The sequence below is a fragment of the Megachile rotundata genome, chromosome 14, assembly GCF_050947335.1.
Source record: "Megachile rotundata isolate GNS110a chromosome 14, iyMegRotu1, whole genome shotgun sequence".
In the NCBI taxonomy this organism is placed as follows: domain Eukaryota; kingdom Metazoa; phylum Arthropoda; class Insecta; order Hymenoptera; family Megachilidae; genus Megachile; species Megachile rotundata.
In genome coordinates, this window is record NC_134996.1 from 4,016,658 (window position 1) to 4,032,526 (window position 15,869).

Genomic DNA, 15,869 nt, shown 5'->3' on the forward strand with positions numbered 1-15,869 from the left:
TTGTAATAAAATTTTTTCAAACATAACTTTGCATAAACTTCTTTCATTTATTAGATTTCAGTATTAATATAGATTATAAGTTCTGTAATAGTAAAATATTTGCCAACGCTTAAACATCCCGCATACATTACAGTAATATTATTACAATATTAATTATTATTTCTTCAAGTAGAAAATTACATTTCCAATTCCTTACATCATTGAAAAGTAGGGTGAAATCACGTGACATAACACAACGAGTTGGTTCTTTCATACTTGTATAAACCCGAAAACTGTACATACAAATACATGGGTACATACGTTCCTAACTAACTGCTTGTATACATACTGAAGTACGACTTTTCTAAGCTTTAAATACATTTTCACATAATTAGTTAACTGTCTGAGGCTAACATACGTTTTACATGTACAAATACCTTCACACTAAACATTATTGAAATCCCTGAGAACCAGTTCATAAGCTGCCTTATTAGAATCCTCACAGATTATTTCAGTCTCCATAGATTACACCCTAGGTTCTCCTAGAATTGAAAGTAAGAGTTACTGCCACTCTTAACGTTAAAAAACACTAAGTTGCAACAAAACGTAGTAAAAAGAAAATCTGGATTTCTTAAGACAAATATGACAAAGAGGGAAAGATCTCGCCGTTTGTAGAATTTTAGGAATTTTTGGGTTTTAGGAACTTAGAGATTCGTATTTAGAGACTCAGAAATTGGTGGATGCAGGTATTTGGGTATTCTGAAATAACGGTCATTTCAGAATTCAGCGATATACGGATTCGGAAATTTAGGATTTTGGCAGTCTAGGAATTTATGGATTTAGGAATTTGAGGACAAAGAGATGTGTAAATATAGTCATTTGAAGACTTACGGAAAACAAAGAAAATTTAAGAATTTGAAAACCTAGAGAACTTAAAGAATTCGAAAACGTCAAGGAATGCAGAATCTGGAGTTTGAAAATATAGGAATTTATGGAGTTTAGAAATTTGAGGTTGAAGAAATGTGGAGATCCGGAAAGTTGCAATCTTTAAGATTTAGAGATCTACCTACGTGTTATTTTAAGGATTCAGAGTTCTAGAAAGAGACTTATGAAAGTAGTGCGGAATATAACATTTTAATAATACAAAAATTCTGAAATCTAGAAAATTAGAAGTTGGGAATTTTGGGATTTGAAAATTTTTAAATAAAAGAAACGTGAAAATATCAAATTTTAAATAATCTCACAATAAATATTATGTTACATCCAGTACACGAGTAAAAAAGGTTTCCAGGTTCATCGAGCTCTCAACAAAAATGAGCAATTCAATCGTCATAGTTACTCGATCCCCTTTCTCTCCAACACGCTAAATAGAAGGAGAGAAGGGGAGGGAGGGAGACAGGAAACGAAAGCGATCAGAAACCGATGAAAATCACTTTACCTTGGCCGTAATACACAGGCAACGCGTTACATTAGGGTCGGTGCGAGGTCGAAGCGGATTCGGGCCGAATCTCTCGGTGTCCCTATCCAACTTGAATTGGAATATCGAACGAAATGACAGCGTAAAGGATGCGAGCCGATGGCACGAAGGTATGCGCAGCGTGTGCGAACGCGGCAGTGCGTAAGTGGACGCGGATAAACGGAAACCAAACGTTGAGTTCGGTTAATGTCCTGCGGACAGCCGGGCAGATGAGGTTGCCCTGACGTTGATAGGTTCCAGGGTGGGAGTAGAAGAGAGGATAACCAGACGAGGGGCGAAGAAAGAAGGGAGAGAGTGAACAAGATAGTGAGACGAAGACAGGGAACAGGTGACGCACACAGATGGGAGCAAGGATGGCTTTACAGGCGAGGGACTGTAAAGTGGTAACCACAGAGCACGGTGCGGGAGCCATCGGGAACAGATTGCGATTCCCTTCTCTCCTCTGCTTCTATCCAGCCTTTCCGTCTCACTCTATTGTTTCTCTTTCTTCGACATGCCAGCTAGTTCCATCTCGCTTCAATACAGCGACTCGACCAATCGGCGGACGTGTACGTGCCCTGACACTACCGCCTGTCGCACCCTCGTTCAACGTACACGTTCCTGCTTACCTCGCGGGCACAAAATACCTGACAGCCCTATTGCCAGTCCCATTAACAGGTGTTAGAGCGCGCAATTAACTCGAAATCCTGAACCTCCACTTGCACCGGATTGATCGTTGTCGTTACCTACTTGAAAAATTACTTCGAGAATGAGCTACTACCCTTTGCTCGACTCTTGCTCTACAGCCACCGATATTTTTCTTCAACTACAGCATGTAGTTCACATACCTAAGACCAACTTATCCTTAACATTTCAAATTTTCACGTTTGAAATTCTTTCAGCAACAAATTTTTTAATTTTAAATAGCAATTAATCAAATTTCTGAATTATTAAAATTATAAATTTCTCGAGTCCTACATTATCCTAATTTTAGATAATAATATTATTATCTAATTTTAAAAATAATAATATTAATTTAGATAATAATATTATTATCTAAAATAACATTATTGAGTCCTTACTAAATTGGCGAATTCCAAACTTCGGAATTTTAAAATTGAAAGGGGATATTTTGAATACTTGAAAATTTTAATAACTGAAGTCTATCCCAAATTAAATTTAAAAAAATAATAAATACAGGAATTTTTGAATTTTCAAATTACTGAATTTCTAAACTAATAAATTCCCCATTCTTTTGAAATTATAAAATTCTGAGTTTTTAAATTTATAAATAAATCATTAAATTTGCAAATATTTACGATTCAAGCTTTTAAAATCAATATCTTTGAGATCACAAATTTCAAAAGGAACTAAAAAATGTCTAAATCTCAAACAGTCAAATTTACATATTTTTCAATTTCGAAAACACCAACATTTCAAAAACATAATTTACCAAAGCCATATGTTAGAAACTTCCCAATGACCCACCCTAATAAAGCAGGGACGACGGGCACATGACCGTCCTACGACGATCACCACGAGGTCGAGGCCTCAAGTTTCGCGGGGACTAGGAAACCTTGCAGAACGGGAAGAGGGCATTCTTCTGGAGACCTTTGGAAGGCATTCTTCTTGCGATACCTTTCGAGGGCACTCCTTCGCCCACGAAATCGACTTTTACTGAATATATAGTACTTTTGAAATCGAACTTAGCGTTTCAATCATTTTCTACCTCGTTTTACACATATGTTTATAAATTTTCAAATTTAATAATATCCAGATAACAAAATTTCTAAATTTCAAACCACTTAAATTTAATTTGCAAATTTGTAAATCATAAAATTTAGAAATATCAAAATTCAAAAATTTTTGAATTCCAAAATTAGCAAAAATTGTCATAATGCGACATTTTTTAATTATTACATTATAAGTTTCTAAATGTTCAAGTTATCAAATTCTAACGTTCAGAAATTAAAAAATTGAAAGGTTAAAAAACTGGAAAGACTGAAGCCATATTTTCAAATTTCTAAACTTTTATACGCCTAAACTGAAAAATTTATAATTTAAAGATTTGATCGCGTAAAATTACTGAGTCTGAATTTTCACATATTTTAATTTTGTAAATCCTTAAATTACAAAATTTCCAATTTTTAAATTACCTAATAATTACATTTCCAAATTTAAAAATATGAAAATTTAGCCATTGAGTACGGACGAAACCGAACGATCATCCAAACACTCCGGAAACTCGAGTACGGATCAACGACCATAAAAGTCTCGTATTTGCAGGAATATGAAACACCGCGAATTTGGAGAACAATTTACTAACCATCCGGCAGAGTAAACAAGACAATTCCCCTTGCCGATGTACGCGAGAAAATTCGTTATGCATAGTTGGAAGTTATTAATAGAAATTCTCCACTTCATAATATAATCGCGAACAGCAGATTTGTGGGCAGCCGATATAAAACACGCAAGAAAGTTCAGCGCCGCGGTATTCCGCGGATTCTGAAAGTAGTTTCTTTTCCACGTTAGTTGGTAACCGCAGGGGCCGAGAAAAGCCACGAGGAGTGTTGGCTTCAGAGCAGAAGGAAGGATCACGAAAAGCACGATTAATCAGGATACTACTACTACGTGCTCAGCGTGTGCACACAGAATGCGTACATACCCATCGACTATGTTTGATCAAACTCACCGATTCGGGCAGCAAAGAACGACAAGGAAAGCGGAAAGAGAATCATTGGGACTGTTGATGGGTGTTTGGAATGGCTACGTTTACCTCGTAAAATCTCACTGTTTTCGTGCCGACTAGACAGCAGCCACCGGAGGAACAAAGAACCACGATTCAAAAGAAACAGAGATGCCAAATACTATTTTGCAGTAATAACATCTGCTGTTTTTAATCCTCTCGCTGTGAATGTTGTTCTCGTGTTTTGAATCTTAGCGATTGATCTAATTGTAAGACAATTACAGTTAATCTGCTTTAAAATGGTCCCCTACGAACTATAAAATTACGTCGAACTGTGATCGGTAACTGCACCCGCGAGAGCGTGCCACACGGACACGCAGTGCCGTATAAAGCGGACACTGATGGATACGGTGTTCCTCAATTAAACATATCAAATTTCTGTATTTTTACATATGTACGCTCTATAATTAGAAATTTTCTAGGTATCTAAATATTCAAATTCCAAATTTTTGAATTTTTGAATTCAGAAAAGAAAAATCTCAATTGTAAATTTCCAAATCTTCAAATTCATAATTTCTGAAGTTTTCCAGTTCTTATATTTTCAAGTTATCAAGTTATTCAAATCGCAAATTTAAAAAGTTTCAAATTTCAGTCGGCAGAACTACAATTTTCGACATTTTTGCATTTGGAAACGTTTAACCCTTTGCGGATGGACGCTCGACGAGCGAGCGTCGCTGTGGACGAGAGGTATTGGAGTGCGCAGTAAAGAAAATAAATACGTTGAACGTTATAAAAACTATGGCTTTATTCAACACAAAAAAATTGTTCATAAAATCTAAAAAAAGTTGTAAACAAACTGGGCGGCTATATGCCGATACGCGTCCGGAACGGTAAAAAGGCTTGGGCGGCTATATGCCGACACTCGTCCGCAAAGGGTTAAACCTCGCTAGCTCATAAATTTCAATTACCAAATTTTAAAATGCCCAAATTGTCAAATTCTTGAAATCCGAAATTAAAAATCAAAAATTCAAATATTTGAATTTCAGAATTTAAAAAAAAAAATTCGAATTTCCTAAATTAACAAATATCCGATTTTTTAAATGTCCAAATTTGAAAGTCAACAGAATTCCTAGTACTAATTTTCCAAATCCTTTATTTCTAAATGTCAAATGTGAAAATCATTATATTCCCAAAACTTCTAATTTCTAAATTTTAATGTTTCCTTAAATTTTTTAAATTTACCAATTTCCACAATTTTAAAATTTCAAAATTCCTAAATATACAGATTTCAAGAATGTTAAATTCCAAAATTCTCAAAAGTTTGAATTCCTCATTTTTATCTTTTCATATTACAGAATTTTTAATTTTATCAATATTCAAGTCTCAAGTATACCAATCTTTGGATTTCTTAAATTCTCAATATTCCATATTACTACATTGCGAAATTCTCTAATATGCAACTACTAAATTATACGATATTAAATTCCTAATTTCCAAATTACTAAAATTTGTAAATTTTCAAAGAATCCCTACAAGTCAAAATGCAAACATTTCGGAATTTCCAAATTTCCAGTTTTAGGAATATCAAAATCCCCAAATTTTCGAATTTTCCTATAGCATAAATTTCCAAAATCTGTATTCACCAATTCCTAAATTTTCAGAATTTGAAAATGCTACATTTTCATGTTCTTAAATACTGAAATCTCCAAATCCCCCTAATTTCTGAAGATCTAAATCTTGCAACTTCTCCGATTTTCTAAATTTTTAGTTTCCAAACGTACAAATTTAAAAATATCCAAATTTACAAATTTCATAAAATTCCAAACTACTACATTCTTTAACTGCCAAATGTAGAAATTATAAAAATTTGAGCTCCCAAAACTAAAAAAATCTAAAAGTTATGAACCAAAACATTTAGGTGTCGAAGAATTCGAAATCTTAAAAATGTGAGGATTGCCTAAATACAATAAAAAATTATAATAGTGCAGTAATAATAATAGTTATATTAAAGTTACAAAAATTTCTAAATTTAAAATAAAATATATCGTTCTTAGATACTACCAATTTCAATCTTTGTTTATACTCATAAATGTTTCGCAATAGCTATAAAATTAGATTAAAAGAAAAAATATCTGTTTCCGCTCCGAAGTCTAATACAGACGTTTCCGGAAAGACAGGAGCATACATAGATGACGAATATACGGTCTGTCGCGATGGATAGGGTTGTACATAGGGGCGGGAATACATAGATGTACGTATGTATGGATTGCAACGGCAATTAAGTTTTACGAGGCTGCATCGCAGGGAGAGGCGCCTGTTTCGAACGCGTTGAGTGCCGCTCGTAAAACCAGCTAGGGATAACTGCAGCGCAGCCTGTTTATCCCTTTACCCTTTTCCAGGTAGACGACGAAACGCGTTGAGTATCAAGTATCAACGTCCCGGGGAATTGCTGATAGGAAATCGATCGAACCCACGAAGAATCGTGATCAGTCGCAAACTGTTTGTTGTATTTTTATGTAAACCTACTATTTTGCGATCGACGCTCGTAAATACCGACAGAATATATATTCCGAAATTTTAGTGCTTAATCAAATATTTTACGATAACGGACTTTTAATCGAGGAATTAAAATGGGGCTTTTAGGAAACATCATTAATTGGAAATTTGGGAAAGCAGAGACATAATTAATTTGAGATTTCAAAAAGTGAAAATGTTTTCAGTTTGAAAAAAGTGGAAAGCGGAAATTGGAGTTTTTGTGACTTTCGGAATAAGAAATTATAGCTTTTAGAAACTTGCTTCTGGAAACTTTCAGAACTGAAAACCGTGGAATTGATAATTCATGTTTTAGGAAATTTTGGAAATCTGAAAATTTTTAATTGAGGCGTTTACAAATTTGTGAACTAGCGAACTTAGATTTTTTGAAATTTTAGATTATTTTTGAGGGACTAAAATTTGAACATCTGAATTGTTTCTTTATTCAGTGAATATGGGCTACGAATTTGTACTTGGTTCAGAGAAAAGAAGCAGATACAAACTTACTATAAGTATCAAGCCTAGCATTCAATTTATGCAATCATTGTACAAGATTTGAAATAAACTTTCATGAATTATATTAAAACAATTAGAATATGCTTTCTGCTTGAGTGAAATTTTAAGCTTTAGTCAATAATTATTATTAAATTTACTTCAATTGTCAACGTAAAACATAATTTCAAGAAAACAAATCTTACTACTGTAAATTTGTTATTTGAATACATGATTCTTTTTAACTTCTTTCTTGATAAGTTATTAAATAAACAAAAATTACTTAGCATACTTCGTAATTGCTTCGAACATTTATTAATTTTAAATTGTATATTTATCGTTATTATTTTGTATGAAAATAAATTGCATAACTGTACTTTTGTAGTTTATACCAAGTTTTACAAGTTAAAGCTAAATTCACATTTTCTGTGTAATAGACTGTAGACTGTTCTAATACTTGTTACTTGAATTTCACAATATTATGAATAAATTACAGAGAAAGTTATCTCTTCTGGCCACATTTGCAAATCTTGCTTAAAAATCATTGCACCGTACTGTAATAAATACTATACAACAAATATCAGAGCTATGATATACGTATTTACATTTTACATTTAAAATAGATAAAGATTCATTTCGTGTTCTATATAGCACACCATGCAATAAGTAAATACGCAGATAAATTACGTAGTATCGACTGAAAGGTATAACTAGATTACGGAGAGTCCCCGTAAATATAAATCTGATAAGTTAGAGCAACCAGAAATGGTCGAAACTAAAATGAAAAGGAAAATGGAAGCTTTCAATCTCAATCTGTCGAATGAAAAGTTTCAGAAACTTTTACTCTGTCAATTTTCATTCATCATGGAGCAAATGAAAAGTAACGAATGACTTCTGTAAATAGAAATATACACATTTGAAACTCGATACCGTTTCGACAATAAGTCTTTATTCTAATTTCACGTTTCAACAGCTACAGTAATTATGTTTCTGCAACATTAACTTCATTAGCCAATTACGCACTGAAACGGCCATTGTTCAATCAGGTTCTTAAGTAAGACGTTCACAGGCATGCGACCATCTAATTACAACTGCATATCATTACAGTAATTTTCCAGTCTGACTTATTCATCTGGAGTTTATTGCTCCGTGGTAGATGATGACGTTCCTCAACTACCTTCCTACATTTTTGTAAGGAACTAATGATGAGAGAAAAATATCTCATCACCCAGACAATCTTGTTAAAAAGTTCAAAATCATTTCTAAAGAAAGTTAATCATTGCAGAATTATTTTATTTATTTTAAAAAATTTTTATTCGACAAAACGAAATATTCCACAGATCCAGAGTAGGAAAAAATTATGAGGAACCGAAATTAAAATTGCACTCGTGAACAATGATAAATATTGTTTAATTTAAAGGTAAATTCTTTCAAATAATCAAATTTCAAAATTTTCACATTTCCAGAATTCAATACTTCTACATTTGTATATCCGTATTTATAAATTTGTAACTCCTCAAATATCAAATTTTCAGAATTTCTAAATTTCCAAATTCTTAAAGGTTTCAAATATTTAGATATCTGAATTCTCAAACTCCATAATTTCTCAAAATTTCAGTTCGTTATTTCATCAGTTTGTAAAAACCCAAACTTGTAATCGTCTATTCTTCATATTAATTGATTACTAATAAAAATTATAATTTTGTACCATTTTATTATTTCATTACAATTTCAGGGGATTATACGACTTTAATTTACATGGTTTTCTGAGGAGCCTATTTTCTATATGAATCGAATACGCACCTAATACCTGAATTAAGGAACACAGAAATGAAAGAAACGAACAATCGACAAGTTGTCATAAAACGACAAAGACAATGCTGGAAAAATGATATTAATTATATGCATAGTACGGTAATGGTACCAGTAGTCCACCGGTTAAGAGAAATCTTCCACGTGAACAATGGTAACCGCGTGCTCTATCATTAAATAACAAAAGTCGATGTCTGGAGACATATTCTAGGCCTTCTAAGTTATATAATAAAACCACTTTTTAAAAAACCTTTAGATACAAATAAGGAAAGTGTATTTAAAAATTCGGAAAATTCTTCAGAAGTTGGCCATTCCTAAAAATCAAAGAAATAGTAATTGACCCTCTGTTCGTTAGTAACTGAGCACTTATACTGGAAAAAATATATATACATTACATACGCCAAATGTTCACAATGTATGAATTTTATTATCTGAAATGCATAGCTATTCTTAACAGAAACATTACAAAAATAGAAACGGCGTATTACTTACATTAATTTCGTTATTAGTAAGCATACTTCACTTCACATGTAACTGCTTTGAAACTTAACTGACAGATATCGTGATATTTGAAGTTCACATTCTTCAAAAGTGCACAATTTATTAAAACCTTATTTTTGTATGATTTCTAAAAACTGATCAACTAGTGGCACCTTCATATTATTTGTCTATATCTATTTGAATTATGGATCGCATTTTATTTTTGATTTTCTATACACATTTAACACGAAATCTATAAAAGCGTAAATGATCGTTTAACAAGTTTGTTACTTTAAATCAAAATGTCAAGATGGTTTTCTTTAAATTCGTGTCGACTGTCATTAAGATAAGGAATTAATGTATGAATTGATTTGTTTTGTTGTTCATTTTTTTTTAAGTGCATCTTTAATTTCAAAGCAAATGTATATTGTACGCTAGTATGTTTAGCATTAAACGTGTAAAATGTCAGAAAGGGGAAAAAGGATTCGGTATCGTTCACTCTCAATCCGTTTCACATTATCGTTTTACATGGCGTACATGGCGTACATGTCGATGCCCGTGAGCTCTTGAGCGGGCACGCGATCTGCCCATCACTGTTATAACACACTTTCCGAACACGAATGCTTTTTGACCGAACACTATAAAATCGAAAGGCTAACATCACAGTAACCAGCCAATAGAATTTTTCCGTAGCTGGTAACTCTATCATTAATTTCTTTGATGGATCGATACTACAACGGATATTCAACGGAAGTATACGTCATTTCATATGGAGGCTGGTATCGTGACATAGAGGATGGATCGACGGACGCATTATTATATTTCAAACGCACTAGAATCCATCGACGGCATTTGATTGACGCCAGGACATATTGAAGTGCCCGTTGTACCATCGAAATTCCTCTCGACGGCTTCGAAAAGCAAGGCAATAATAGCAGGGTGGGTGCTGAAAGGAAAACCTGTTTAGAATAATTCTTGGTCAATTAAAGTTTCCGGAAGAAAACGTAACTTCCGATGATTCGTTTAAAATTCCTACAAGATGCAACAAAAACATTCTCTCCTTTTCCATCAACAATACAAAATTAAGAAAGTTTTAATACGGTTCCCGGTCTTCTCGACTCTCTTGACATGTAATTTCGTTCTATTTCTTTCACAAATTACACTGTAAAAAAAGTATCTGCTATTTTCAATCGGAAATCTTTATACTGATATCCGATTCAGAAATTAATACGCATATTGATTAATTCGATGTTCTTTGTCTTTTAAGTACAATGACGTGAAGCAAACTTCATTTTAATCATATTATTATAGATCCTGACGATTCTAAGGTACTGAAAATTGCAAACCGATTACTATATTTATTTGGGTCATACAAAATTATACTTTAATTATTTTCATCAATATTGTATGTTAACATTGTTTTATGCTATTTGAGAATGTAAAAACTCAACTTCTTGTGTAGCTTACAGAATGTTAAGTTAAACTATATTAAACGGCATTTTTATAATAAATATTTTCAGTAACATCGAATTTTGCTTAATTAATATGTCACGAGATTATTAATTATTATTTTAGATCTGAATTATCTTTCCATCCCTACCATAAATTTATATTTATTAGTAAATAAATATGATAGCAAAGATACTAGTAATGATAACAATGATGTTCCCTCAAGTTATTATAAATTAGAACGAAAACAATACAAAATTGAAGTAAAAATTACAATTTGATATTAATATACACATTAATAAGAAAAACTGAATATAGGAAAGTAAAGTAAAAATTTGTACATTTAATACAAAAATGTTTGTCCAAACGGAACTAAAAAATATTTGAATAATGAAACTGTCCATTTAAAGCATTACATTCTAAATAGAAATACTGTTAACATGATAAAAAAATGTTATTTCATGAATCATTTAAAATGTCTTAAGCCTTCCACCAACCTGCGGGAAAAAATATGCGTACAGAAAATTGAAGTATATTTACATTATAATTTGAACTGTTGTTTACGTATTTATGCGCACACATTATAAGAGTGTCATTTTTTGTCGATCTAATTTTCATACGTGACTACATGCGAAATTGGTAATATGAGAGATCTACAATAAGAATTACAACTTTCAATTAGAAGCTGTAATTAATAAATAACAAACTTGTACAGCTTCAAAGACTGTTAAACTTAACAGTCTTTTACAGCTGTTTTTATGTGCAACAGTCACAATCTACCTTTTGAACAAAAGAGAATTTAAAAAATTGAAAACTTAAAAAATCGAAAAATTTAAAACGTAGAAAATTTATAAATTTGGGAACTTAGGTAATGACAGTTTCGAAATAATGGAATTTTGAAATTTTAATGTCAAAATCTAGAAGTTCAGAAATTCGAGAATACGAGAAGTTGAAAATCTGGGAAAATTTAAAGATATAGAACTTTGGAAATGTACAAACCTAGAAATTCTGGAATTTGGTACTTGACGATGTAGGAATATTAACCCTTTGCACTCGGAAAGTTTATTTTATCGTTCAAAATGTCCCCTCAGAGGGGACAGCCGAGTGCAAAGGGTTAAGACCGTGAAATCTGAAAATTTACAAACTGAGGATACGGAGATATAAAAATTCCGAAATTTGGAAATTTGAATATCAAGAATTGGAAATTTAGAAATTTTCGAAATTTTGAAATTCGAAAATTTAGATTTGGAAATTTTTAATTTCTGATGTAAAGTATATCAACTTTCCAACAAAACTAGACAAACTGTTGGACTACCACGCTCACAATATAACACTTTTCTTTATTTTCGATCATTCATTGACATAATATTTCGGATTCGATACTATTTATCATTCTCTGATAATTTTTGATATCTGGATACCTGACACCTCGAACATATCACTGGATACGTATGTACATGGTATGTATGTACACGACATTTGATATAACAAAGTCACAAAAATCAATGTCAACGAACTTAGACTGCATTCTTTCATATTAAATTACATGCCATTCAAATTACAATTTGAAGCATAACAAAAATAATTAAGTAAACCGCACTTTAGAGATTTTAACATACAAAAGTAACTGTCATTCATAACAAACAGTGATAGATTTTAGAGCATGTATAAAGTCTAAAATAATATACCATAAAAATACAGAAGTTGGAGCAACATCTTTCCTTACTCTGTAAAAACCAAGCCAAATAAATTTTCAAAAATAACAAGTACAAATTATTTAATGTAGGTTGCATAGAAATAAACATTGCTACATCTTTTCAGAGTTGTAAATTGTTACATCCGTTTATTAAAAATGGAGCTGATTTTTAATGCTTATATTGAGACATAGATTTTCGTAAAACTTTTTTTGATGAATTTAAAATAAAATCGAACCACATGGTTGATTGTTTTTACCAATACAGTAAATCCTCCGACAGTGCAAAACATCTTTTCCTGCGCCTTCGCGTGCGTTATACTTGCGCCTATGTTACCCTCGCTCGAGCCAATCCAAATGTAACACGAAACTTATCGCGGTTCCTTTGACAGGAGTTATCAGATTTTTAGCTTTTAATACAGAAGTATAATTTTTTCATTTTTACTTTTTTTTTACTGTAAACTTCTTTTAACACATTCGTGAGGTTTTTCCGATTAAAATGAGACTAAACACGATATAATTTGGATAATATTTAACATTCATTAAGAGATGGATTACTCCAACAGATTGACTCGAGAACTGACTGAATTCTCACTTTGCATCAAGAAGCGCCTCTTTTCACAAATCGGCCCGAAAACAGTGACCATATTCTTACTTTGCAACGGAAAGTGCGCATCCCCCTGTGATCGGCCCGAAAAGACATACCAAATTCTCACTTTGCAACGTATCCCCCAGATTCAATTCCCGTATTGCTTTTGAAAACGTTGTAGGAACATCATAAGGTATTTAAATGTCACGCTGTCTTATATTTTACTTGTTAGATTGGCGAACCAGCGATGGTTCCCTTTTGTCACCGCCGGCAAAGGCGAGCCGCGGCGAACAAAGGACAGCCGCCGTTTTTCAAATTTCAGTTTCAAAGTGTCCACCATTCCCACAGTGAGTATTTTCGATTCCGACATCCGTTGCACTGTGAGAAGAATTACTGTAATCTTCATTTAAGGATACAGTGAATCTTTTTACTTACAGAAATACTGTATTAATTAAACTTTCAGAACAAGATAATTAAATTATTGCATTAAGGTAACAAATATGAATGAAAAAAAACTTCGAGTACAAAGGGTTAATTATTATATATACATACAATTGTTTCTTTTTCTTACTTTTTTTTTAACAGATATATTCATACATCTCTATATGTTTTGTTTCTTTTTAATATTATTTTTTACTCTGCTTAGTAATTTATATATTTCACGCTTTTAATTTACCGCAATTTTAATATAATATTTATAATGCGTAAGGTGGTATATGTAAAACATATACCATTCTATACATTGTAAATAATATCACAATTACAGTAAAATAAACAAGTAATTTTATTGCAAGTGCAGCCTCAACTATTTTATAACGAGGTATACTAATCTACATTGAGCTAGTGCTTCCAGTTCTAATGTATAAAGTAAATATACTCATTAACAACTGTCCTAGTTAGTGATCAGCAGTTTATTTAATTTTATTACAAATGGCAAATAAATTGATTCACTGGTGTTACGTTCCGAACAGGAATCTTGTTCAAAATTTCCTTTGTAGTTTTGACCGACCGGATGTGTATCGATAATGCGTATTGCATTCTGGGAACACCCTGATCGAACGCAGTAACGGTCTTTCAATGTTTATTAGATAGACTATCTTTTGGCGACTAAACTATGATTGTTAATATAACACATTCCTTCCTTGAAATCAACGTGGTCCCACGGCTAAAATCTTAGATCATTTCATTTCTCCGAACCGCCGAATATAAACGGAAGTCACACTCGTGTGGTCCGATAACGCCAAGCGTTCTGGAATGTTCCTCAAGGGCCCACGACGCAATATAAAATTGTAATAGAAATTGTCTTTGTAACACTACAAAATTATATAAATTACCCATAGTATTTCTTTATACCGTTATTATGAATACGCACACGTTAATCAGTTCCACAATAGTTACAGTACCAAGCGCGATTTAACTTTAATAATTGTAAAACGAAATAGATAATGCTTCATTCTAAATTTTTATAATGTGTACAAATTAACATTTTATACTGTATTGGTTATGTATGTAAAATTATTCAATAGCTAATTAACAATCCATAGCTCAAGGGTAAAGGAAAGAACTGTATAGAAAGAGAGAAAGATAAGAGCTGGACAAGGGAGGAACACATGCACCCACCATCACCGCCTAATTAACGAATTACGGTCTCTTACGCATTGGCCTCGCAGCCTAATTCGTTAGGCGCATATCAATGCAACATAAACAATTTCGGACTAGGCCCACTCTGGTCTTCTCCGAGAGGTGCAAGTTGCGACACTCTTCGGTGTATAATCGCGAGGAGCGTGTATAATCGTGAGGGTCCGTGAAGTGGTTTAGAGACGAGTTTGTTCTTGAATTTGTTAAAGTGCAAAATTCAGACAAAGACTCTATCTTCACGTAAAGCTTTCGCGTTAAATAATCACGTTAATTATCACATTAAATTTTCAATTCAATTAATTATTTTATTTTTCCATTTAATTATATTCAATTTTATTCTTTTTAATTTTTAAAGTATAATTTTATTTTATAGTTTATTTGAGTTCAACAATTGGTCACTTTCAAAATTCTCATTGGTGGAGCGCTTTCATGTGTGTGTGTTCTTCCCAGGAACCAGGCGCAGCTGTTATTTCACATTTTACAAGAGGTTGATTAATTCACATGTGAATTCACATTATATTATATACGCTACCATTCTAATCGTTTCATATTTTATAAAATATAATTTTTGAATATTTTAATTAGTTGAATTACATTTCCTCATTTACATACCTCCGTCATTTCCTCTAAACATTGCGATCTTGTGAAAGGGCCCGTATGGGACTAGCGTATCTCCGGATCCACAAAACATTAAGTCCCGTTAACAATTAATATTGTTAGGGCAAACAAATCTTCGAGGCTTTATACGCGCGCTTCCCGCACGTAACACTGGCCAAAATCTTAAAACAACTAGGTTTAAAGTTTTTTATTTACTACTTCAATGTTTACTACTTATTTAACGAATATGATGAAGTATATAGGTAATAATAAAATCACAAGAGATCATACATTTTTATTTACTAAAATAAAAAAAATCTATATATTTCTAAGTGTCCAAATTCTTAAATTCCAAACGAGAGAAATTTTCAAAATTTATAAATATCTACATTTATAGAATATCAAATTCGCTAAATAAGTAAACAGAAAAAAAGATTTTCGTCGACAGAATTCTTACAAATTTTAG

At 32.3% G+C, this 15,869-nt stretch overlaps 2 protein-coding genes across 8 annotated transcripts in view; one reads left to right on the forward strand and one right to left on the reverse strand.

The window, feature by feature from the left end:
• Positions 1-15,869, reverse strand: part of LOC105661769 (protein meiotic P26-like) — a 263,978-nt gene that overhangs the window by 174,618 nt on the left and 73,491 nt on the right. The gene's annotated exons all lie outside the window — the stretch shown is intronic.
• The window catches only part of LOC100881700 (uncharacterized), a 131,212-nt gene that overhangs the window by 43,378 nt on the left and 71,965 nt on the right, over positions 1-15,869 (forward strand). Inside the window, exon 1 of one of the 2 annotated variants that reach the window (XM_076539749.1) lies at positions 13,386-13,515. The exons of the other annotated variant lie outside the window; for it this stretch is intronic. Coding sequence (XP_076395864.1) covers positions 13,416-13,515 — 100 coding nt within the window. The 5' untranslated portion in view covers positions 13,386-13,415. Of the gene's footprint in view, positions 1-13,385; positions 13,516-15,869 lie in introns of those variants that run through there. 2 annotated transcript variants of the gene reach the window in all.